The sequence below is a fragment of the Drosophila pseudoobscura genome, chromosome 2, assembly GCF_009870125.1.
Source record: "Drosophila pseudoobscura strain MV-25-SWS-2005 chromosome 2, UCI_Dpse_MV25, whole genome shotgun sequence".
NCBI lineage: Eukaryota > Metazoa > Arthropoda > Insecta > Diptera > Drosophilidae > Drosophila > Drosophila pseudoobscura.
The window spans coordinates 17,230,931-17,253,738 of NC_046679.1; the positions used below are offsets into that span (position 1 = coordinate 17,230,931).

The 22,808-nt window shown below is 45.4% G+C and overlaps 3 protein-coding genes and 1 long non-coding RNA gene across 4 annotated transcripts; 2 read left to right on the forward strand and 2 right to left on the reverse strand.

The window, feature by feature from the left end:
• The first annotated feature begins 776 nt into the window (after positions 1 to 776).
• Positions 777 to 21,970, forward strand: LOC117184061 (uncharacterized). The gene is made up of 4 exons (XR_004469239.1): positions 777 to 1,033; positions 21,222 to 21,299; positions 21,421 to 21,659; positions 21,737 to 21,970. It is a non-coding gene; the product is annotated as an uncharacterized lncRNA (long non-coding RNA).
• Positions 1,885 to 2,337, reverse strand: LOC117184056 (uncharacterized). Its single transcript, XM_033380123.1, has 2 exons — positions 2,239 to 2,337; positions 1,885 to 2,208 (listed from the first exon to the last, which is right to left on the reverse strand). Exons 1-2 carry the CDS (start codon positions 2,302 to 2,304, stop codon positions 1,951 to 1,953), a joined length of 324 nt encoding a protein of 107 aa, XP_033236014.1. The 5' UTR covers positions 2,305 to 2,337; the 3' UTR covers positions 1,885 to 1,950.
• Positions 3,053 to 3,608, reverse strand: LOC4802000 (keratin, type I cytoskeletal 10-like). The gene has a single exon (XM_033380111.1). The coding sequence runs from the start codon at positions 3,558 to 3,560 to the stop codon at positions 3,147 to 3,149; it is 414 nt and encodes a 137-aa protein (XP_033236002.1). The 5' UTR covers positions 3,561 to 3,608; the 3' UTR covers positions 3,053 to 3,146.
• Positions 11,960 to 12,559, forward strand: LOC4802001 (keratin-associated protein 19-2). Its single transcript, XM_001358973.4, has one exon. It carries the CDS (start codon positions 12,076 to 12,078, stop codon positions 12,484 to 12,486), a length of 411 nt encoding a protein of 136 aa, XP_001359010.2. The 5' UTR covers positions 11,960 to 12,075; the 3' UTR covers positions 12,487 to 12,559.
• Positions 21,971 to 22,808: the final 838 nt, after the last annotated feature.

Sequence of the window (22,808 nt, forward strand, 5' to 3'; positions counted from 1 at the left end):
CTACATCGATTTCGGAACTCGCACAATAAAATCAAATCTAGTTTTGTATTTGAGTAACCAATGGAAAACCTGTGAAATATTATTGACAAATAAATACACATTTTGGAAATTATTCGGGCAAAAATGTAACAAGTTTGTAACCCGAAAAACCCACAGCATAAAATACCCTTCGTTGCAGATAAGTAAGATTACTTCTAATTGATATCTGTAGCTCTGAAATACATACATATCTGAAGGAATATGAAGACACAGAATTTCAAATCTTCGTTAGTTGCGACTTGGAAGAGAATATCCAAGATTATTGCTGGTTTAGAGAATATCAACTAGGGCCAAGCAAAGCTCTTTATCAAAAGTATGCCACCCTTTTCGAGGGCATGAAACAATCCATTCCATTGCTATTGGTCAAGCTCTCTCGAACTGAGGCAAGTAAGCGAGCCGTCTTTGTGTGTGTCTGCACCATGCCGCTTGGAGCCGTGGAGCGGCAGCATAGAGTAGCCACAACCACATCTACCCCCACCACTCCACCCACATACACAGACAACAGGACGACAGGCATCCACATTCTGATAGCAGCTGTCAGTCACTCGGGCAGTCCGTTAACCAGGCAACCAAGCGAAAGGAGCAGCACAGGCCCAGGTCCAGGTCTAGGGGGGTCGGGTGCATTGGCAGGGGCCAGCAGAATGTGCTCGCATCATTGTAATTGTTAATTACTCTGATATTTATTCTTTTTTTCTGCTCCCTTCCCTGTTCCTCCACGGTTCTGCCCTGTTTGGGTGCTGCGATCCAGTGGTTCGCCGGCAAGGAGAGCAACAACTTGGGCAGCTGCTGTGTCCAGTGGGGCTCACGCATATTTATGCTTATGGCAACGTCTTTTGCTTAAGCCACGACTGGAGCGCTGATTTGGCCGCCACACGCAGCTAACAAGCGATGACCACCCGCCCATACCACGCCACCCACACGTCGCCACCAAACAACGTCGTCATGCCATTTGGCAGTGGGTGGGTGGGCTCTCGGCCAGAACGAGCCACGTCAAGTGAGTTCACAATTTTTGCGTGCCACCATTTTTCTTCCGCCTCTGTCAGTCCCTGTTCCCCTGTGCCCCCGCTTTGCTCTCCTTCGGCCGTATGCTGCACGGATTATCCTTGGCATGCAACGCCTTTATCCTGTTTTATTTGTGTTGTGCTGAAGGCTCTCCTCCGCCATATCCTATTCTTCCCCTGCTTCCTTTTTTTTGCCCGCTGATTTCGCTACTTAATTTTTCTTTTTGCCCTTTTTTGGTCCGCCATGCTGTCTGTGTCTCTCGGTTCACCCGTCTCTCTGTCCTTCCGCCTGTCTGTCTGTCTGTCTGCCCTCTGTGTATCGTCTCGTTTCCGTTCTGGCGGAGCTGATTGGGCGTATTTTGTTATTTTCATGTAGCTGCTTCTGCTGCTGCTGTCTGTCAGTCAAGCCAAACGAAGCCAGAAGAATTCCCGCTCCTGCTCCTGCTCCTGCTCTTGGTCGTGGCCCTGGCACAGGTCCCAGCCACGGCCACGGTCCTTGTCCTAGCCAGGGACAAGTCCTGGGCGGCACCCGCTCGTTTGTTCATTCGCTTTTTTCCCACGTAATTAAAACTTGAAACGCATATGAATTAGAAAATAAAAAATAGCGCAGAATAAAATACGAGAACGCGACCCGGAATGGAGCCATTTCATGCTACAGAATGACATCCTGTTCCCGCAGTCTGACATCGTTAACATCGCTGATTAAGTTTTCTTGTCCTGTGCTCTGTCTGCCCGTCTGCCCGTCAGTCAACGTGATTTGAAATGAAATTTTTATAATTTCTGCACCACCCCTTGGGCGCAATGGTAGCCCGAAACCCCTTTCACATAAGCTTTACTCCCAGAATTTACTTTCGTCCATTCTTTGCTTTATTGCCGCTTCATCGTCATTGAGAACAGAACTTGCTGGACCTCAGCGACCATAGAAGCCGCCAGGAAAGCGTCCAGCATATCTTCGGCCAGGGGGTCCACCATAGGCGGGCCCGCAATAGGGACCCCCGCGATAGGGGTCAAAGCGGCCTCGTCCTTGCCTTCCTCCAAAAGCACCCAAGCCGACTGCAAATCCTCCAACTTGACGTCGCACCCGGTCCCCTGTGACATTCACATCAACATCTCCTCCTTCGGCCAGTAGGTGCTGTGGCTGCTGTGGCTGCTGTTGCTGCTCCTCCGCCTTTGGCATTAGTGCTGCATCGCCTTCCGCCAGAGCATCCCTCACAAAGACAGCCAGCAAGGCTGCAGAAACTACCAGACAAAGTATGGAACGCATCTTAGTACTTGAATGTCGTTCTGGATCATGCCTGTCCCTATTTATAGGAATTATCCAGACCCGATCTTAGCAGCACAAACAAGTTTTGGTCCAAGTAAAGCAATTAAAGCCGCGGCTGACTTGTGTATGCAGGGAGATATTCCCTTAAACAGGCCTCATTTTTCAGCAAATATATATATCTTTGGAATGCCTTCCCCGTAGCTAACTGTTAAGGCGTTGTACCACATACGAGTACCAAAGCCAGGCAGCCTTTAAAGGCAGAATTTACTCCTACGAGGTCGCAACCTCTAACACAATATCAATTGTCTACCAAATATACCCTTCTAACATATTGTGCCACTCTCCAGAAATGGTTTTTTCATGACCGCTGTCTGGGTTTCAGGTAAAAAGGCACTCGGGGCCTTCAGATTCGAGGACCTTCGTCGCAAAGTCTGCCTTCGATGCTGGTCCGCACCTTCTCTAACGTAGATGAATCTCCTTTACCTTCACCAAAGTGATTTACCCTGCCCGTATCTAGATCCCCGGCCAGAACTCCATTAGCTTCTGTGACATCTTCCGCCAGAGGCAACGCACAGAAAAGGTAATGGCACCCATTCAATGGATCCACTGGCTGAGTACCTTGAAATCACAATATAACACGATGACACTGTACGACACTGAATACCTATTAGATTACCTTTTACAAGGTGGAGATGACTCCACACGAGTATGCGAGTCGCGAGCCGTGACAGAACAAACAGGTTTAGCACTTGGTAGGGTAATTAGAGCAGTAGCTCGCGGTGATTTATTAGCAGCTAATCCAGGTCTGATCATATCACATATGCACATTAAATGAATAACACTTAGCCGAAAAAGGGGCCTCCAAAGAAGGGCGGGGGCGGGGGGGGATAGAAGCCGCCAAAACCACCGCCGAATCCGCGCCTGCGGAACCCACCGCCGCCAAAACCGCCGCCATAGCCGCCGCCAAAGCCGCCGCCGCCGAATCCTCTCCTCCCGCCGCCAAAGCCTCTTCCAAAGCCGCCTCTTCCAAAGCCGCCTCCTCCAAAGCCGCCTCGTCTGCCGTAGCCAAATTGCCTGGCCAGGCGCACTGCCGGCATCTCCTGCTGCTCTGCTCCCTGATTTACATCCGCCAAAGTCAGTTGCTTCACATCCGCCTCAGCCGCCGCCTCCTGTGCCAGGGATGGGGACTGCGCCAGGGCTAGGACCAGAACCAGGCCGACACTTAGCACTAATAGATTCAAGTGGTGTACGCGCATTGCTGTTTACTTTCGCTTCGTTGGGGGCTCACTTCTCTAAAACAGAGCTGAGAGCTGGCCTAGGCCTTTATATACCCATTGCCAGGCCCTCCTAGATGACTGGGGGGTTCTAAACGAGTTGTGCTGACGACCTTAGCAATTAAATTTCCTCAGCATAATCGAATGGCGAAGAAAACCCCCGAAATCAAGAGCCCCGGGCAGATAGAGGCAACAAACAGAAATTAGGCACGCAAAAAATAAGAATAACAATATCATTTCTACACAACAAAAACAACCTGTTCCCCCTTTATCCCCAACCACTCTAGCACCCAGATTCTCGCTTCGTTCGGTTCTAATTATGTTTGACCCGCGGGGGGAGTATCGAGCCCCTGGAACTTTTTAATGAAGTCTCTTTCGAGACATACCCTACGATCTTCAAGTAAAAATATTTCAGTTCTTTGGCTCTCAGAACTACTCGAAAATATCCTTATGTACGTTAGTGCTTAAAGATATTGAAGGAGTTGAAAGTTCTGCGACAGTATTGTATTTTCTAAACTGTTTCTCAACTGCGAACTCCTACGCTTGAAACTAGGCTCCAACAAAAAGGTATTCAGAATGTTCATGAGCATCATTAGCCAACTCCTAAAGTTCTCTCTTTGCCTTGAATATAAGTTTCGAAAACGAAAACTTTGGCTTTGGAAAACATCTAAACAGAAATACACAACCTGGTAATATTATATCCAGTATTTAAACAAGTACTAGATTCGAGTGTCTCAGCCAATTAATCAAAGATTTGTTTCATTCTTAATAAATATTTAGGAGATCACAAAGTCCCCCGAAAAAGAGGGAAGCAAGTAAATAGGACAATTTCTATTCCTCTTTTTCAGATGGTACAAAACAAATGTTGTACTAGGCAGATTGCTCATACAAAATATTTGACAGCTAAGACAGGTATACACACTATCACAATAAGTATCCGAATCACCCAATGCTAGGATGTTTTCTTTGAATTAACGAACAATGTTTACCCCCAAATCTTAGCTCCAACGAACTCTGAAACACAAAGATTAGTCTTTAAACCTATTTGCTTCAATATAGTTATATATATCTCTCCATATTAGGAGGTTGCAGTACTGAAATCCCGCACCTCCCAACTGGAGAAGAGTATTTTGTGCTTCTGTTTTATACGTCATGAAATGAATGTACTATATACCCCCTCGCATGAGTCAGTTTGTTGGGGATATATAAATAAATACGAGTAAGCTCTGTGGGTAAACAGTTTGACGCAATTCAGATGGCAAGAGAACAGGTAAACCATCTCTAATCCAATTAAATATATATTCATACATATGTGGGTATATATGTATTTATATATGTATGTCTATGTGAATATGTTATTTCATTTGTCGGCATCTAATGCTCATTAAGAGATTTCGTAAGCACTGGCCACATGTGAGCTGTTTACAATTTTGAGAAGCCGCCCCGAGCGCTGCCCAAACGATACGTATTTATAAGCCATAAATAACGTGTAAACAAAAACCTGCCACAAACAACAAGCATACGCCCGGTGGGGCCAGGGCAGGCCTGGGCCCCAGGACCTTCCTCTGGCAATGTTGTGGCAGCAGCCGCAGCGACAACAACAGCAATAGTAACAACATCGCGGCCAAATTATAAGGCTATAAAAGGCAATAAAAAAACTTTGCGATATCAAATTACAACGCCCTCATAAAGTTATAAAAGTTTCGAGCGTATCAAACAAAGCACGTTCCGCCCCGCCCCCGCCCCCGCCCCTGCTCCTGCTCCTGCCCACCTCGCTTGATCCCCTCTCCGACCGCCATCTTTGGGGAGCAGGCCTAATATTTTCAATAACAAATCAATCAGCTGCGGCTGCTGCCTCGACGGTCAACATGGATAATCAGTTCGAGCGGCTTTTACCCCTCCTCTCCGGATCCTGTGAGGGATGCTGCCAGCTGCCAGCAGCTTGGGCGAGGGCGTGGGCGAGGGCGTGGGCGAGGGCGTGGGCGAGGGCGACTGTGTGAGAATTGGCATGGATAGGGTCCAGAGTGGGCGGGCGTATTTTTGAAGGTGCCGTAGATTTATTGAGACACGATTTCGATAAGAACAGCGCTATTAAAATGGCCAAAAGCAGAAGAAATGAGATGAAACAGAGGCTCATCGAAGCTTGAATACTCTACCGTGGTTTCAGAAATTACTTCCGCATCATCTTCAGTTCTCTAAGGATCTAAACTATGAATTCCGACTGCGACATGTGGGACGGTGCATGTTTCAAGAACCTATATTGCAACTTGCTACAGCATCAAGCATGAATATTCAGGTCTCCCCGCCCAAAGTGTCAACATAATTGCTCCTCCACAACGCACCGTGTATATCCCGTGAAAGTGTAGACTAACAAGGCCCGTTGCAAGACTGCGTTTCGATAGCAAGAAATTTTTCTCTTGGCAAAAAATGGGAAAAAGAACAAAGTCGCGGACGAGGACGAGGGCGAAGGCGAAGGCGAAGGCGAAAAAAACGAAAACTTTTATCAATGTTGGCGTATGGCTTTTCCATGGCGCTGTGTGGGTGTGTGGGTGCCCTCCACACTAAGGTCAAGGGATAACAAAAGGCGTAAATTTAAAGCCCAGTTAATTTTTTAACAATAAAGGGCGCTTGTCAAGGCGAAATTTTACAGCAAACGTTTAATCTTAAACGACTTAGGGGCCTAAGAAGGGAGAAGACGAGATTGGAAAGACGGATAGGACCCGCCAGTGGCAGCATCAGCAGCACCAGCAGCTCCAGCAGCTGGGAGCAATGGATTGCTTTGTTATAAATAGGAAAAGCAAACGAGAAAAGAAGGAATTAAATGCTTCCTCTGCTAAACAATGGAGGAGCGTGGGGCAGCAACGGATCTGCCAATCACTGGGAAAGCTTCTGTTGATGAGCGAGCGGCAATGCAAATGACAAGGAAATTAAGTGAGCCAAAGAGCAGGCAGGCAGATGTATTTCGAACTCAATTAAAACGTGCTCGATTGCACTGTTATTTCACATTCTTCTATTCTATTTGTAGGCCATAACACTAGTCAGTCACGTCACGGATTGTGATGCTGGTGGGGTGTTTGTATTTAGCGACCAAAGCCAAAGCCACCTCCTGGTCCTCCGCCAAAGCCGCCACCGGGCCCGCCGAAACCACCGCCGCCAAAACCGCCTCCTGGTCGTCCGCCGAAGCCACCTCCAGGTCCTCCGCCAAAGCCGCCACCGGGCCCGCCGAAACCACCGCCGCCAAATCCGCCTCCTGGTCGACCGCCAAAGCCGCCGGGCCCGCCGAAACCACCGCCGCCAAAACCTCCTCCTGGTCTTCCTCCGAATCCTCCGAATTGACGTGCCTGACGCACAGACACCGGCTCTGAGACACCTGCATCCACATCGAGCAGCGTAGTGGCCGCGTTGGAGCTGGCGACCAGGGCAAGGACGAGGGCCGCCAGGACGAGGCAAGTAAATGTGCGCATTTTGGACAAACTTCTTTCACTAATCACCGCCAAAGTTAAAGCGGCTTCTATGGAGACCCAGCCCCGTGGCCGGCCAATTTATATGATTTGGGATCTATCGACTCGCGATAGCGGCAGCGGCAGCAAATAAAATCTGAAGTGGTTCGACCGGGCGCGGGCATCAGCAGCATCAAAGTTGTGAGTGGTTCGCCAACTGAAATGAATACTCGGCGCAGAGCGATTCGTGTTAACTGACACTGACTAAGCGGGGCAAGCCAGCATTACGTATACGAGAAGGAGATCAAACACACAGAGAGCGGCACAGCTATGTCAATAGGCATAGTCATAGACAGTAGCAAAAGCCATAATAATAACCAAAACCTATTAGGCAACAAAACAGAGAAGAGGCAAAGTTTTAGCCAGGGCCCAAAGGAGACTTACAGCATCTGCCAAGTGGCCCGTTCGAGGTGTTTCCTCTCCTCCACCACACCCCATGCCTCCGTCTCCACTCCATCTCCATCTGTCTAGCCAGAAGCTGTCCAAATGCGCAAAACATTCAAGTTCCAGATCGATAGACAAGTGGCCAAGTGTGCAAGTGTGCAAGTGTGAGCTGCCGGGAACCACCGCCCCAAGTGGGGCTCTCCTTCATCTTTCAGATTTCGTAACGCTTTTTGTTTGCATTGTTTCTGTATTTCTGATTGTCTGACTTAATTAAAATCTAGGCAATACAGCAACAGCTCAAGCAACTGGTTGTTATTCAAATGCCAGCTCTGTTTTCGTTTTCGTATTCGATTCCGTTTACATTTGGACTGGCTCTGACTCATCCCGGTTATTGGGTTATTCAGTGGCTAGCACATGCCTAAGAAGCGTCTACCTAGCCATCTAGGAGGCTTTTGCATAATAAACAGCCGCATTTAAATGGGCTGTGGAAATAACTAGGTATTGAAAGGCACCTGCACTGATAAGATCTTTATTAAGACGTCAATTATTTTTGAACTTCCAAATCAGTGTCGGCTAGAAATAATTGAATTTATCACCAATCAACCAAACAATACGATTTTCATAATTAACAATTTAAAAACAAACATAGCACTTCCGCAACTTAAAACTTTACATGCATAAAATATACTATGTTCGGAGTTTCGAGTTATGCGTAATCGTGCTTTTGAATTAAGTTTTGTTTATTTTTCAGCAACCTGTTGAGTGAATGGAGTCCCATTTAAACCTCAAATTCACATATGTAGGTCTTTTGCAGGTCCAATCAATAATAAATGTAATAAAAATCATAAAATAGTAGCGAACAGAACTAACAATAGCTCATAATAAAATATTAAAACACTCTTATAGTCCCTCTGCTTTTTGTACATTTTTCAGAATTTGACTTTTTAAATATCTAGTATAAAGGCTCTTAACTTTATACTAGATATTTAAAAAAATTATACGACTTTCTGTGTCTCTGAGATATAAGTAAAATTTGATTAGCATAGGTAAATCAAATAAAATCAAATTGCGCCCGGTTTTTGCTCCATTTAAAAATAAATAATAAAATTTTATGAGTTCCCCAATAAGCATTTTGGATCTAACCTTAGTCAGAAGTCAGACAAAATTGAAGTGCAAAAGTAACAAATAAAGATATTCTAAAAAGTCTAACGGCAGACGATTATTAAAAAAAATTCCACTAAAAACGAGGGGTAACATTGTGAGTTGTTGCGGAGACCGCAACTCTACATTTATACCCTATACATAGTCAGTATGGGTACATTGAGCGACAATGTGTGCGTGCGGGAGAGACAGAAAACGTGTCTGAACATGTCGCCGGGCGCTGCGTAGCGACTGAAAATTAATTTGTTCCTTTTGGCGCTCATAGGAACGAACAGACGGACAGACAGACAGGGCTCAATCGACTCGGCTATTGATGCTGATCAAGAATTTATATACTTTATGGGGTCGGAAACACTTCCTTCTTCATACCCCTATACTCATTTTGAGTATTGGGTATACAAAATATTAAATTGAAGTCGCTATGTTTACATTAAGAACAAATGCCACAAACGAATTTCTTTCCTATAGAGAATTGCATACCGCTCACAATCACTGCATGCTTTGTCGAAAAGGTATAGTGCAAATATTGATGGTATCACTCTCTTTAATTGAAATGCCCTGTATGCACTCATTATGGGGAATTATATGCAGAAAAGCTTAAATGGTATGATAGCCTTAACAAGACCCAAGGGTCATGTTGTGATGTTCTGAGATAAATAACTAAGATAAATAATCATGTCACATACCGTGAGATTGGGGCATCCATAGACATTAGTATGGATGTATTAGTATTATCACTAAACACATTTCCTTAAATATAACATAGCTTCCTCCCCTGCCCAACACCTGGGAACGCCCTTGGATTAGTGTACATCTAATAAATATAGCGGCAGAACAATAGCGAAAGTTTTGCGGGGGTGTTAGCGACAGCGAGAATTAGCGACTAGTCAGTCGATCGATTGAAGACGCGGGGACGGTTTAAGAATGTGGCAGAATGTCTTGTGTATATCAAGACTGAATTCAAGGGCGGACGTTCCTTAATGCAGTATTGCAGGGAGAGCGCGACAGATCGACAGAAAAAAGATACAAAAGGCGAAAGAATAATGCGAGAGAGGCTGCATGGGCTGCTGCTAATCTAATCTATATATAATCTACATATAATCTATGGATTATTGTCTAATTTGGGCCTGTAAAAAAAATACAACAATTAATGCCTGCCTGTTCGCTGCTCGAACAGGACAGGGCTGTTTACTTCCAGGTTGTTTTTGCAGACATGTAATTATGCATAATTAATAATTAAAGTCAGCTAAATTGCCGCAGAGAGCAGTTCAAGTACCCGTAAATCACAATGTTCTGATGTAGCTGCACTCATTAAAGGGAATATTGCGTTTTTTGTTGTTGAATAATTGTGTGTACAGGTAGTACGAGTATGTTGTCAAACTTTTTCAACGTATTTCGACATTAAATTAATTAAAAAGAATTTTTTGTGTAAGGCATCCATATCCATACCTTATGCTTTTTTTCGCATATCCCATTTCCCTTTATATGTACTTAATACAAAATATATGGACATCGAAAAGCCCTTAAAAATACAAAACTTTAAATGCCCTTTTTGCCGATTCTGGCGAAAGATTGAAAATGTTCATTAAAAGATGAGTAAATTTGAATTCCCAAATAAATTAAATATGATTTAATTGGATGCGTTTATAGATGGCTGAATATTCTTCGACTCTTTTCAAAACTACACCCAGTTGGCGGCTGGTCTATCTCATATATAGGTGTAACCTAAGGTCAACAAGAGTGGATCTTCTTTTTTGCTTTCACTTCGGGTAGACAGAAAAACTTCTTGAAAAAAAGCTTGACCCTCAACCCATTCCCAAAATCGCATATTTATGCTGGTCCGGAAGTTTCAGAAGTCGCATCACAACGTGAATGAATTACCTGGCGAGGACCGTCGGCTGGGCTGGCGCCAATGTAAATTAGTAATTTAACTAATCGCCAACTGGTTTTTGGAGAATTGGAGAATATATTTTTGTCTGCTGGTCCCTTCCTGCTCCCGCTCCTGCTCCTGCTGCCGCACCTCTGCTGATTATGACAATCGTCAAAGTCAAAGTAGTTTTTCGGCGGCTGTGGCCGAGTAAAAAATGTATTTTTAATTTATGCCGAGGCTGTTGGTTTTTTCCGGGCGTTTTTTGTTGCACTCTCTGGGAAATTTATGCGGAAGCTTACAGCATCCACTGTATCGGTGTACTGCGAGTGGGACTGGGGAGCACGGCAGGAGGATGTTGAATCTGAAAATGTGCATCGTTTTGACGTTGACATCGTTAATTGACCCAGTTTCTGGACTGGCTAAAAGCGTTTAAATTTGAATAAGCAAATTTGGGCAGCGAAATGGAGCGATTTCCCCATCGCCCTGCCACAACGAAAGCTTTGCATAAATGAATTAAAATGCCGCAGCTCTGGCTTTGGATTAGGCTTAGGATTTGCCGATTCGCAATTTGCCAAAACACATGCGGCAAAACCGCAATAAGGCAATGGAGAGCTATAGAGCTATATGCCGAGACGCTTCAGAGTTATAGAGCCATAGAGCCGAGGCGCTTGAGAGTTATACAGCGATTGAGCCATCGAGCTATAGAGCGATGGAGCCATCGAGCATTGTTAATGGCCAGCCAGCGCTCATAAAACAAACAGCGTGCCAAACAAAGCCAAACAAACATACAGACAAACAGACAAACAGACACACAAGCCGGCAGACTGGCAAACTGGCCGAAACGGGCAAACAACCAGAACAACAACCAACAGCAATTCACACTTACGCACCCAAAGCCAAAGTTGGAGGAGGCGTCGCTTATGACGTGTGCCGGAATCTGAATGTGAATGTGGTGGGCCTGGGCTTGGGGAATGAGAGAGGAATGAGGATGAGAGGCTCGCCGGGTCAATAGCATAACTAACCTTCGAATGAAATTAGCACATTTACACAGCTTAGCCGACCACAGCCACAGCCCGGTCGAAGTTCGGCCGCCACAGAGTGAAATGCTTTGCTCTTTAAACCGCCGTACACCTGGCCATTCGAATCCATGAACGCCACTTAGCGCGCCACCCAATGGCCACGGCGATTCAGAGCTGCGAGTTGAGAGCAAGTGCCTGGATAGGCATACGTATATGAATTGGCTTTTTGTTCCCCTTTGGCCGCACTCGCATATTTTAATAGTTTGTTTTATGACATTTACATTAGCGTCTCATTTTGCTAACAAGCAGCAGGGCAACAGCAGAGCCGAGGTAGCAGGGAAAAAAGAAAACAAAAGTTTCTATTTTATGCCGAAAGTTCTAGGCTATAAATGCGCGGGGCCAGACCTGCCCAGGTCACAGTTTGCCTCACAGCATCCAGCCAGACGGCACACGGAACACGCAATACGGAGCACGCAGCACGGAGCACACAGCACGGAGTACGCGGACACACCTAAAAACCCACTGATAAAGTCAAACAACCAGTTCAAGGAGTCATAAGGATAATGCGTAGCTGGCTTTTATTGGGATTATATGCGCTGCTAATCGCCGCAACAGTTGGCCAGCCGCTGGAGCAGAATGCGCCTGCCGAGACGGAGGGATCAGAGCGAGGAGAGCGCGTGAGTCGCCAAATTGGCTATCCATATAGCTACGGAGGATATGGGGGCTACGGAGGATATGGTGGCTACGGCGGATATGGGGGCTACGGAGGATATGGAGCCGGTATACGCTATCCTTATTATCCTTATGGCAATCTGTACGGCTCCAGCAGCCTGGGGCTGGCGGGCAGCGGATATTATGGTCGTCCTTATGGTTATGGCAATGGCTATAATATTGGATATCCGCTCATTGGCGGCTTTGGTGCTACTGCCGGAGGCATCTACGGCGGTGGTGCACCATTCGCCCCATTCGCTTAAGAACCAAAAAAGTACAAATAGAAACGAAAACACTTGACAGAATCCCAGTAAAGAGAAAACTACTAAAACCCAACCACTCAACGCAGATGTTTCACTTTGATAGCCGCGTTTTCTGGTCTGGCACCCGTGCTTATTTGCTCTGTGTCCTGCACTCCTTTGACACGCTTAATTGCTATGCGATTCAAAACGATTATCGCTTTCATTCATTAAAATCATGTGTGGCGTACCTCATTATTTGCACAGCTCAGCTCAACGTTAAACAGAGTGCACTCCGGCTGGCAGGGTGCCCGAGCGCCTGCTGGGAGAGAAGCTTAAGCAAATAGCCAGCCAGCGTCGCAGCCGGGCAGCATGTCCACGCAGACAGGAAGAGCTGGCTTCTTTTTAGATTTTAATTGCCGATACTGCACGATAAGCACTGCACCCGTACACTCACAGCTGGGCCAAGTCTTCCGGCTGCCGTTGCCGGCGAGCAGCCGACCAAAGTGTCCAAGTGCCATTTAATTAGTGTGTGACTTTTAAACAACTTGCGTCGCTCATACGCCCCGTTGCACTCACAGCACAACCAACTTCCAGCTGCCGACTGCCGACTGTCGACTGCCGCCCGCTTCCGCTTCCGTTTCGCTCAGTGTAGGCAAACACACACTGGTCTGCTCAGACAGACAGACACAAGCAACAGGATACCAGGGACTGACTTGGCAGAATGGGCACGGGGCACATGTCCAATGCCCTAACAAGCTACGTGAGCATGAATTATTCTTTCAATTATCGGCTTGAAGGCTGCAAGAACTGCAATCGTCTGGAGTCGGGAAAACCAGAAAACCTCAATTGATGGTAAGGCTCTTCGATTTTTCGACTTTCTCAGAAAATATCAAGCATTATATCGATATTCTGCATTTAGGAATACTTAAAAGCTGAGTGGATTATGTCAGGGTTAGATACAGGACGATTAGGCAGTACCTTTAATACATTTGGAGCAATGTCAAGCAGTCTTTTAGTTAAGAAAGATTTTAAAATTGTAGTCCAAGAATAAGGAACTGTATATTAACTATATTAATATATTAACTATATATATATATTTCCTTATAGAGATTGTTCTCCAAATGGGTCCTCCAGTCCATCGACCCGCATCCGAAAGTTCATCATTTGACAAGTTGGCTTTGACAGTCCTTAGACAAATACGGAGTGTGTCCACCCGGCCTTTCCGCTCTTCTCCGCAGCCGGACTCTGATTGCGCTTCTACTTGGTGCCGATTATCTTTTAATGTCTCTGCGGGCACACGCCGCCAGGGCCCGTACACGTACCCGTACCCGTACCCGTACCCGGATCATAGAAACGATAACCCAGCCCATTCATTGAATTTTCAGCTTTTCATGCGCTCACTCAGCCTTTCAGGGGGCTTCGCTTTTGATTTTGCCATTGCGATTGCATTCGCAATTGCTGTAGCCGCTTCTATTGCTCCCTCTGTGATGTGGATGTTGCAGTCGCTGTGTTTAAAATGGCAATCAGATAACACCTTCTTTTTTGCCCAGATCTGCTCTGCTCTGCTCTGTTCTGTACAACTCCACTCCGGTCCCAGTCCCGGTCCCGGTCCATTCAAAGCGGGCGAGAGCGGTTGACGTGGCTGCTGCATTGAAAATATATTTGCTTTTTATGCGTAGTTGGTCAGGCGAAGGGAGGGTGTGCTAGTACCAGAGCCAGTGCCAGTGCCAGTGCCGTAGACATGGTGGCTAAAACTGAAATACCGTGCCTCACTGACTGACTGACTGAGTGACTGAGTCAGTGTGGGGGGCTGGGGCCGACTCTGAATGGGGCATAAGCTTTATACATTTTTACGCTTTGTGGCCTCTACTGTGCTATGCTATGCTGTGCTGTGCTATGCTATTTGCATGTGTATCTGCTCAAAGTAGCGTAAAATAAAAAACGTCGACACTTGAAGCCGAAGCCTTTGAGTGCTGGGTGTGTGGAACGGTCCGGTCCGGTCCGTCCGTGTTGAAGCGTGAAATAAAAAGGAAAGCGAAGGAAAATATAAATAAAGCAAGCAAAACGACTGGCATGAGCATAGCACATGCACAGCTTGGCCGCCTGAAAAAGGACTTCGCCTAAAGTGAGAGATCTCTGGTTTTTTCCAAGATCTGTCCATCAAAATGGCGCATTAAGAAAAGGACACTAAGGCCCTCAAACTGACGGCCACGCCAGAAACGACCGGCAGGGGAGTGAGGCGCACCCTGTCCCCATCCCAATCCAGTGAAGGTGCGGCTGTGGTGAAGCCGCAACCGAAATACCTTCGTACCCTTTCATCAGCAAAGTGCCCGAGCAACAGTTGTGCCTAGTTTTCAAAAGGACTCGGGCTGACCAAAGGAGAGCTCCGCCTTGCTCCACCCTTCTACCTCATTTTACACTGCTCGTAGACCCTGGATCATCCCCACACTCGTCCCAGGCCAGGCCGCAAGCTCCTAGCCAAACAGTTTAAAGCGCATTAAACCTATCTGATGGTAAGACGCTGGCGTCTGTGTACACAGCCTGGAGCTGTGATGGGCGATGGGCGATGGGTGATGCCTGATGGAGCCACTTGGCTTATCAATGCATTTTAAACGAGCCGCTCGTAAGCTATGGATGTACGTCGCTGCTCAAATTAATGACAAATTAATATTAACAAAGCAATCTACCACCACCCCAGCACCAGCACCAGCCCCAAACAAAACCCCAACCCCAACAACATCAACATCAACAACAAGAACAAGAACAGGGACAAATGCCAGAGGCACTCCCACTGATTTGCCTAGAATGTTACTTAATTGGAACTTAATGTCCCTCGAATTGTTTACGAACACGAGCCAAGGGAGGTGGAACGGGTGACGGGCGACGGGGGACGGAATGGGCCACACGGACATCAGGCGAACGGTCGGTCCGAAGATACATCCAAGTGGCGACAGCTTTGAGCTACACTTCAAAATGTTACCCGGACGGGGCGAAAGAAAAATGCGTTTTAAAGTGACACTTGATGTAGGTAATGTGACAGCGGAACAACCCGACGAGAGGAGCGGAATAAAACGGCATAAAACGGGATAAAATGAAATAAAATACCAAAGCAGCACAATTTTTTGCGCCCTCGGACTAGTCAATACTCTGCGAATGTTTGGGTTTGGGAATAAAGGTTATTCTTAAATCCTCGAGCAAACGATATTGTAGAGTGGTGGCCGGTGACTTGGGTTCGTTTACAAAACACCTGACAGCGCGTTATAAATATAATTTAATTTATTTTGATTTAATCGTATGGATACATAATTCGAATTCTCTAAGTTTTGTGGCGGGTTTTGACTGCAAGGCTGGCTTTGATGTAATATACTTGAAAATATTAAGGAATAAACGGCTGGAATCAATGAAACTTCTCTGAACTCTTCTATATCATAAATCAGTGGAATATGCGTCGTACAGTACTTTGTAATACAGTATTACAGTATTTTGTATAGCATTTTCCAGACTATGACGGTATTTTTATTTTATTATTCACATTCAAAAGCTGAAATTTAGTCATTTGCCATTTGGATTACAAATTTACCTTTATAAATATTTCAATCTTGAATATTAGAGTGTTTTCTGGGTACGTGATCGAATCAATGTTGAACTTTCTTTCTTCTTTGGTGCCCCAGATATTCGGATATTCTATACATTACGTATGGCATTATGCCAATGGGCAACATAGCGCATTGTTGTCTGCTTCACTCAAGGGTCTCGGCCAAATGAGAGTCTCCACAGATCCCAGGCTCCGGAGGCAGGGCTTTAATTTGCTCGCTCCATTTCCCCGCTCATCAGGCGGCGACTCCGCTGGCCGGCAGACATTATCTTAAGAGCTGCCCTCGCTGCCTCGCTGGCCCTACAATGAGTCCGGCCCCAGCTCCAACGCTAAGTCGCGTCCGTCCCGCGTTGACAGCTGCTCCAGCTGCAGAAATATGCAAATCGGAAGGCGTTTTAATAGATAAAGAGAAGAGGCGGCGTGCCGCGGCGGAGATGGCGACAGTGCCAGGCAGGACACGCAAAGGGCCAAGGACGAAAAAAGTACACCCGGCTCGCAATGGGGAAGAATGCGTGGAAAATGTGGAAAAAAAACTGAGCTAAATGGAAGGCAGACATAATAATAGCTTTGGTGCATATTGTGAAGTGAAGTGTTCAAAGCTTATAATCTCATTTTCCACGAGGGAATCAGTGGATTCGGATTCGGTATCTTTCAAACGAATGCGGCTCAATCCGGACTTACATTTCCTTGCATTTACACACATTTCCAATATCGGCAAATCGATTAATCAAATGTTTACTTAAACCAGATAATGGACATTTTAGTTTTAAAGTTTTAAGGATATACCAACCGATGCATGTGTGCAGCTAAAGATAAGGAATCATTAACTGGAATTCAAACATTAAATCAAATAAAGTTTTAGTAGACAAAGCAATAGTTTTGAAAATAACAGGCACCGTCCTATGAAATCAGTTAGAACCAAAAGCAAACTTCGAATTTATTTGTGTATGCCGAATGAGATGGGAGGAAAATAAATTCTAAGCAGGAGGTCATTTTTCTTAAAGAATATTAATGTATCAGTTTTAATCTTTTATTTTAGAACCATATTTTCCAGGCTTATGCTCCCACTCCCTCACCTATATACCTACATTGAAATGCAGTATTGCACAGAAGGCACCTTTACAATTCCATTGTAAAATACTGTGTATTTTCTTGTATACAGTTTCTGTAGGAGGATTACGTTATTAGCCTTTTCCGGTGTAGGTCTAAGGTCTTTTCGATTGCCAGCAGATCAACCGACACCGATGAAAGCATTTTGTTTGTATAGTATTTGCCAGCATTGAACCTTTACGAAGGAAGCCGGGACTGATACATAAATGTGATGCATGATAAAGAGTATTATACATACGAGTATGTACAGTATATACTCGCTCTTTACATGGCAGCCACCGAATAACCAATGATAATAATTCTGTTAATTAGTATAGTAATATAGTATGAAATATTGTTAATGATATTCCATTAAACACTCGATTAACACAGTACTCACCTGATAAACCGTTGAGTAATGACAATAAGGCTGTTATTATCACATATCTCAAACGAAATGAATGACTCTATAATCAACAAATAATTACTATTCGTCAGAAACTATCCAATCAAATTTAATTAAAAAATTGAAACCATTTCGATGGCGATACATAGTCAAAGAGGGACCAGGACCACTTACTTCGATCCCATCTTGACACCTGCCGCCCATAGCTAATGTGCGAACACTTTGTCCATGTCCTTTTCCCCCTCCGTGGTAGTCTCTGAGTGCGTGTCCGTGGGGCTGCCTCGGACACAGCTTAAAATGCAAAATACAAACTTGAAGGCTGGCCCGAAACCTTTTGGTTAGTTGCGCTGTCATGGTCGGTCTTCCGTTGGGGATGTTAGGGATGTCCTGGGTGTTGGGTCCTGGGTCCTGGGTCCTGTGTCCTGTCGTTCCATACAATCGGCAGAGCACAATCCTGTTGCGCGCTTTACGCTCTACAGCTCTTTTCTGCTCCGGAGCCACGCTTGTTTTTTTTGCTTTTGGGCGCCCTTTTTGCCGTCCCCTTCGGTTCCACTTTCGCCCGGGCCTTAACACTAAATTGACTTTTAATGCAAAATAAACCAAAATAATGTATTGCGTAATTTTCTTTAAAGAATTTTTACATTAGCATTTCAAAAGAGATTTTTCTTTGTTGCTCTCCCGAGCACGCCACAGCGCTCCCCTCTACCCCCCGCCCCCCTCCGTTCTCGACCCCGCCCCGTCCGCTCATCTCCTTTTGCCATTTTGCCAGCCTTTCCTGCCTTCGCTTTTCACGCCCTTGATTCCGCTGTCCTGGCTGTCCAGTTGCCAAGGAGCACGAGCACCTTTCCCTGGCCATGGCCATCCTGCCTTTCGCAGCCACTGCTAAGTGCGACATTAAATGTTGCGTGAGGATAATCCAATCTGCTTGACATGAATTTTAATTTGCATTGAGTAATTAGCCGAAGTTCATTTTGTTGGCCAACGCCAGCACTGGCCAAGTGCTTTGGCAGGACGTTGTCGTCTGCTGCCGCTGGCTCTTCCTCTTCCTCTGCCGCTGTCGTTGTCCTGCAAATGCTAAATAGAATTAGTCCGGAGTCAGGTTGGCCATTCCGCCAGTGTCTTTGGTCGCTCCTTCGCCTCATACGTTTGCTTGATTTCGTACAAATTAAACTAATTTGGTTTTTTCCTTACCTTTTTGGGAGATTGGAACGAAGATGGAACTGGGGTGGTGTGGTGTGGCATGGTGGCGGTGGCCCAACCCGCTGTCGTTTGGCACATTTGCTGATTACGCTCGTCCTGCACATCCTGGCACCGCTCTGGCACTGGTACTAGCACTGGCTCTGACTCGGGCTCGGGCTCTGGCTCGTCAGCAGGCAATTGAAACAAACAATAATACGTGCGCTTTTCGTAATTTAAATCAGACAGAGAAGGAGACAGAGAAAGAGACAGAGACAGAAACAGAGAGAGACGCAGTAAAAGCAGCGTCGACGGCGACAGCGAAAAAGGTACTTTTGCCGCATTTAAAGTTGGCTGAGAGAGCGAGAGTGGAGAGAGTGAGAGGGTGAGAGCGGGGAAAATGGGGAATCAAACGAGAGATTGAATTTCTGCTTGCCTGCACTTTAATTTTCCAGATGCTAACGCAAAATGCTAAAAACACACGTACGCCAGAAACGAATTGAAAATCGCACATGCACACACACACACACCGACGCCCATAGTGAGTGAAAGAGAGCGCATATAGAAAGAGAGGACATGCATATAAACGTAATCAACAGCTCACAGAGCATTCGGTGGAATAATAAATAAATTCATAATGGCTTTCGCAAATGACAAAATATTGCATCGACAATCGGCCGAATATTAACACTCACTCGCACACACACCAACGCCAATACCAACACCAACATCAGCTGGGGGCCACACAGATGCACACAGCCGGCGCCCCAGAGCCGTGACGGACATTCCATCAGTGCTGACGTCCCAAAAGCCACGACAAATTATTGCATTGCCCGCCACAGAATTTCATAAACCGGAAACGCAATCAAGCATCGCTTATGCCGAGCACCATTGCCCGTTGTTTGCCAGTCAAGCATTTTTGTCACCCCATAACCCCCCGCCGAGGAAGGGGGCCAGTCAGTGACAAAATGCAGTTATATTTTGCGTTAGACAAAATTCAAAACCGCATTGATATGCGTATGTGAATGCATGCCCCACTGCCTCTCTGCCAGCCTCTCCAGCCAGCCAGCCATCCATCCAGCCATCCAACCATCCAACCATCCAACCAACCATCCATTCATCTCCCACTCATTTGTTAGTGTGCAATGAACTGTGGAGACGAATTAACTCGATTTTGGAATGATTTGATGGTGATTTGATTTGGGCCGAGACAAGCGGTGCGGCCAGCCAGTGGCCCCACGAACCACACCCCAGTCCAATCACCCACCCACAGCCACAAATGGGCCGCTCGAACGATTCCGTTCCAGCCGAGTCTTGAGAATCTCCAAATAAATCGTTAAAAAAAACCAAAAAATGTACTATGGAAAGAGCATCATCCGACTATAGGACAGCCGATACATATGATTATTTGCTGTGCCCTAATTGGAGTTAGATAAGTAGTGGAAAGCCAAGGATTAGCTCAGCTAATGGTTGCTATTACAGTTTTATAATTTGCGACTCAGACGCAGGAAAAGGAAGTATTTGACATCAGTTATTCAAATAAAATTGGAGTTTAATGAAAGATGTTGATAAACATTCTTAACAGGATCAACCGGCTCTAAGTTGAACAAATCTGCGTAAAGTTATAATAATCAAGAGTACTTATAGTAAAGATGGGGGAAGGTAAGTAATTTATTGCCTTGTTCTACTGAATCCTCTTGAGAATCCAGCAACCCACATAGACAGACCGACAGTACCCGGTTATTCTCACAGAGAAATAATTGCATACGCCCCCACACTCTACGAGAGCTGCGATTATGAGGCTGTCATTAGCGCAGGAGCGAAAATTGCAGTCGAATTGCTGAAAATAGCGTAAATGCTAATGAACATTACGAGTACAACCTGCACAAGGGCTTTATGCGCATAAATAAATGAATTAACCAACAACCTGTCGCAGACATAGAATCTCACTCCAACTGCGTGCCAGAGATGAGATTTAAGAGTACGGGGTTACGGGTTACGGGGTTACGGGGTACTCTGGTGCTCGAAAAACAAATCAAATAAAAACTCCATTACAATCGAAAAAAAACGTTTTAATTAATACTGTTTAAGCAATAAAAGTCACCTCCAAACCCTCACTGTGGATGGGCATTATATTTAATTAGTACAAACATATTTATTTAAATCAATTACAAAAGTTCTGAAATACTAACAGGTATTAGAATGTTAACAAATGGGAAAAAATACATAATTACTTTATTTATTCAAATGCCAACAGCATGACTTTATGGCTCATGCATTATTGTCATTTAATTACATTACTGATAGACGGACGACATGAAATATAGATTATCCCCATTCTGACAACCCACCAGTCATTGAAACTAAAGCTAATTTATCATTCAATCGATGATTTGACAGGGAAATACATAACTAATAATCGAGGGAACTACGAAATTAGCTTTCGCAGGCTAACAGAATTTATTAGGCATTTTATTTTCTTATTTTCAGTTTTATGGATCTCATAGATCAAAGTAAAGGTTATTGTACAAGGCGTCTTGGACTGGAAAAAAATACCTTAAATTGCAGGTAAATTTCATGCATCTTTTGGATTGTAATTACTATGCAGTCACAAAATTGTTTCTTTAACTTGACTTAACTTAATTGTATAACATAATCGTATGAGCTCACACAAGTCTTAATCCAATAGATTCTCAGCCAACCTAATCTGTACATCATTTGGAATCATTTGAAACCTTGCTGAAGTTTATTAAATTGATTAAAAACGTCGACAACGTAAATAATAAATAAAAAAAAAACAAAATCGATTTTGCAGCCAGCTGCTGCCGTTGCTGTTGATCCTTGATCCGTGTTGCGGCCGGACATTGTCCTGGCCAAAAGGTAATTCAATTAAAATGCAACAAAAAATCGCCTGAGTGAAAACAATTTGTAAGTAATTTTAAACAAATGTGCTTTAATTGAATTGAAAGTCGGGTCGGGCTTAATGTTATTAATGGAGTTTTTAGCTTTCATTGGCCACATTTGCGGTGAACTGGCGAAGCCACCCGGAGCAGGCTGATTTTCCCTGTCTTTCCCTGGACTTCGGGCTCCGGAAGTCGGGGGAACTGACAGAGCTGAAAGAGATTTGTTTGCCCAAGTCATCAACGGCACTGAATAGGCCAAACATGTGTATGTACACATGCTTGTGTATACAAATTTCGTAATTAAATTTTAAGTAAATATCAATTCAAAACTGCAAATGACATTTTGTGCACCAAACGCCATGCGGGTTGGGCTGGGCTGCTCTTTGAAAATTGAGCAACCAAGATGCTGGGCGAGCACTGGAGCACTGTAGAACTGTAGCACTGGAGGAGCAGGAACAACAACAACAACTGAAGCAGCGCTGATGATGATGATGACACTAAATAAAAGATTTTATACTGTTGATTTTTGCGCTTTTTGCAACTTTGCACGTTGCATTGCACTTGATCTGTGTGCCAAACGTTACAACGACACTTCAGCAGGAGCACGGGCTGAAGATGAAGACGGAGTACGAATTGCGGCAGCAGAGAGGGAAGGGCGGGGGAAGGCCCGGCCAGGCCAGGAGACGATTGCTGGCAGCAGCTGCAGCAGTTGTTTGTAGCATACAATCAGCTCGTTTCGTTTTATTGCCAACGTCGTCATACTCGTAGAGCAGCGCCAAGCCAACACAGTCAACATCGTCATCGTCATCGTCGTCGTCATCGTTGCCGTGCCGTTCGTTGCCATTGCCATTGCCATAGCCATCGTTGTCGTCGTCGTCGTCGACTAGACACAAGACTTGACAGCAAAGCAAAATTGTATTTACATTCAATTAGTGCCAACAAAATTGTCTTTGGCTGCTTGCCGTACACCACTGTGCCTAGTTGCCAGAGAAAGCCCAAGCTCAGGCCAAAGACCAGGCCCAGACCCAGGCCCAAACCCAGGCCCAGGCCAAGCAAGTTCTTTGCAAGTTGGCTGAGCGTAAATTACTTTCTGCTTTGGTAAGGAGTCGTACTGGCTGGTGGGTGTGCCAGGAGTAGGCGCATGACCCATGTTTGCAGCCTTTTAGTTGGGAGC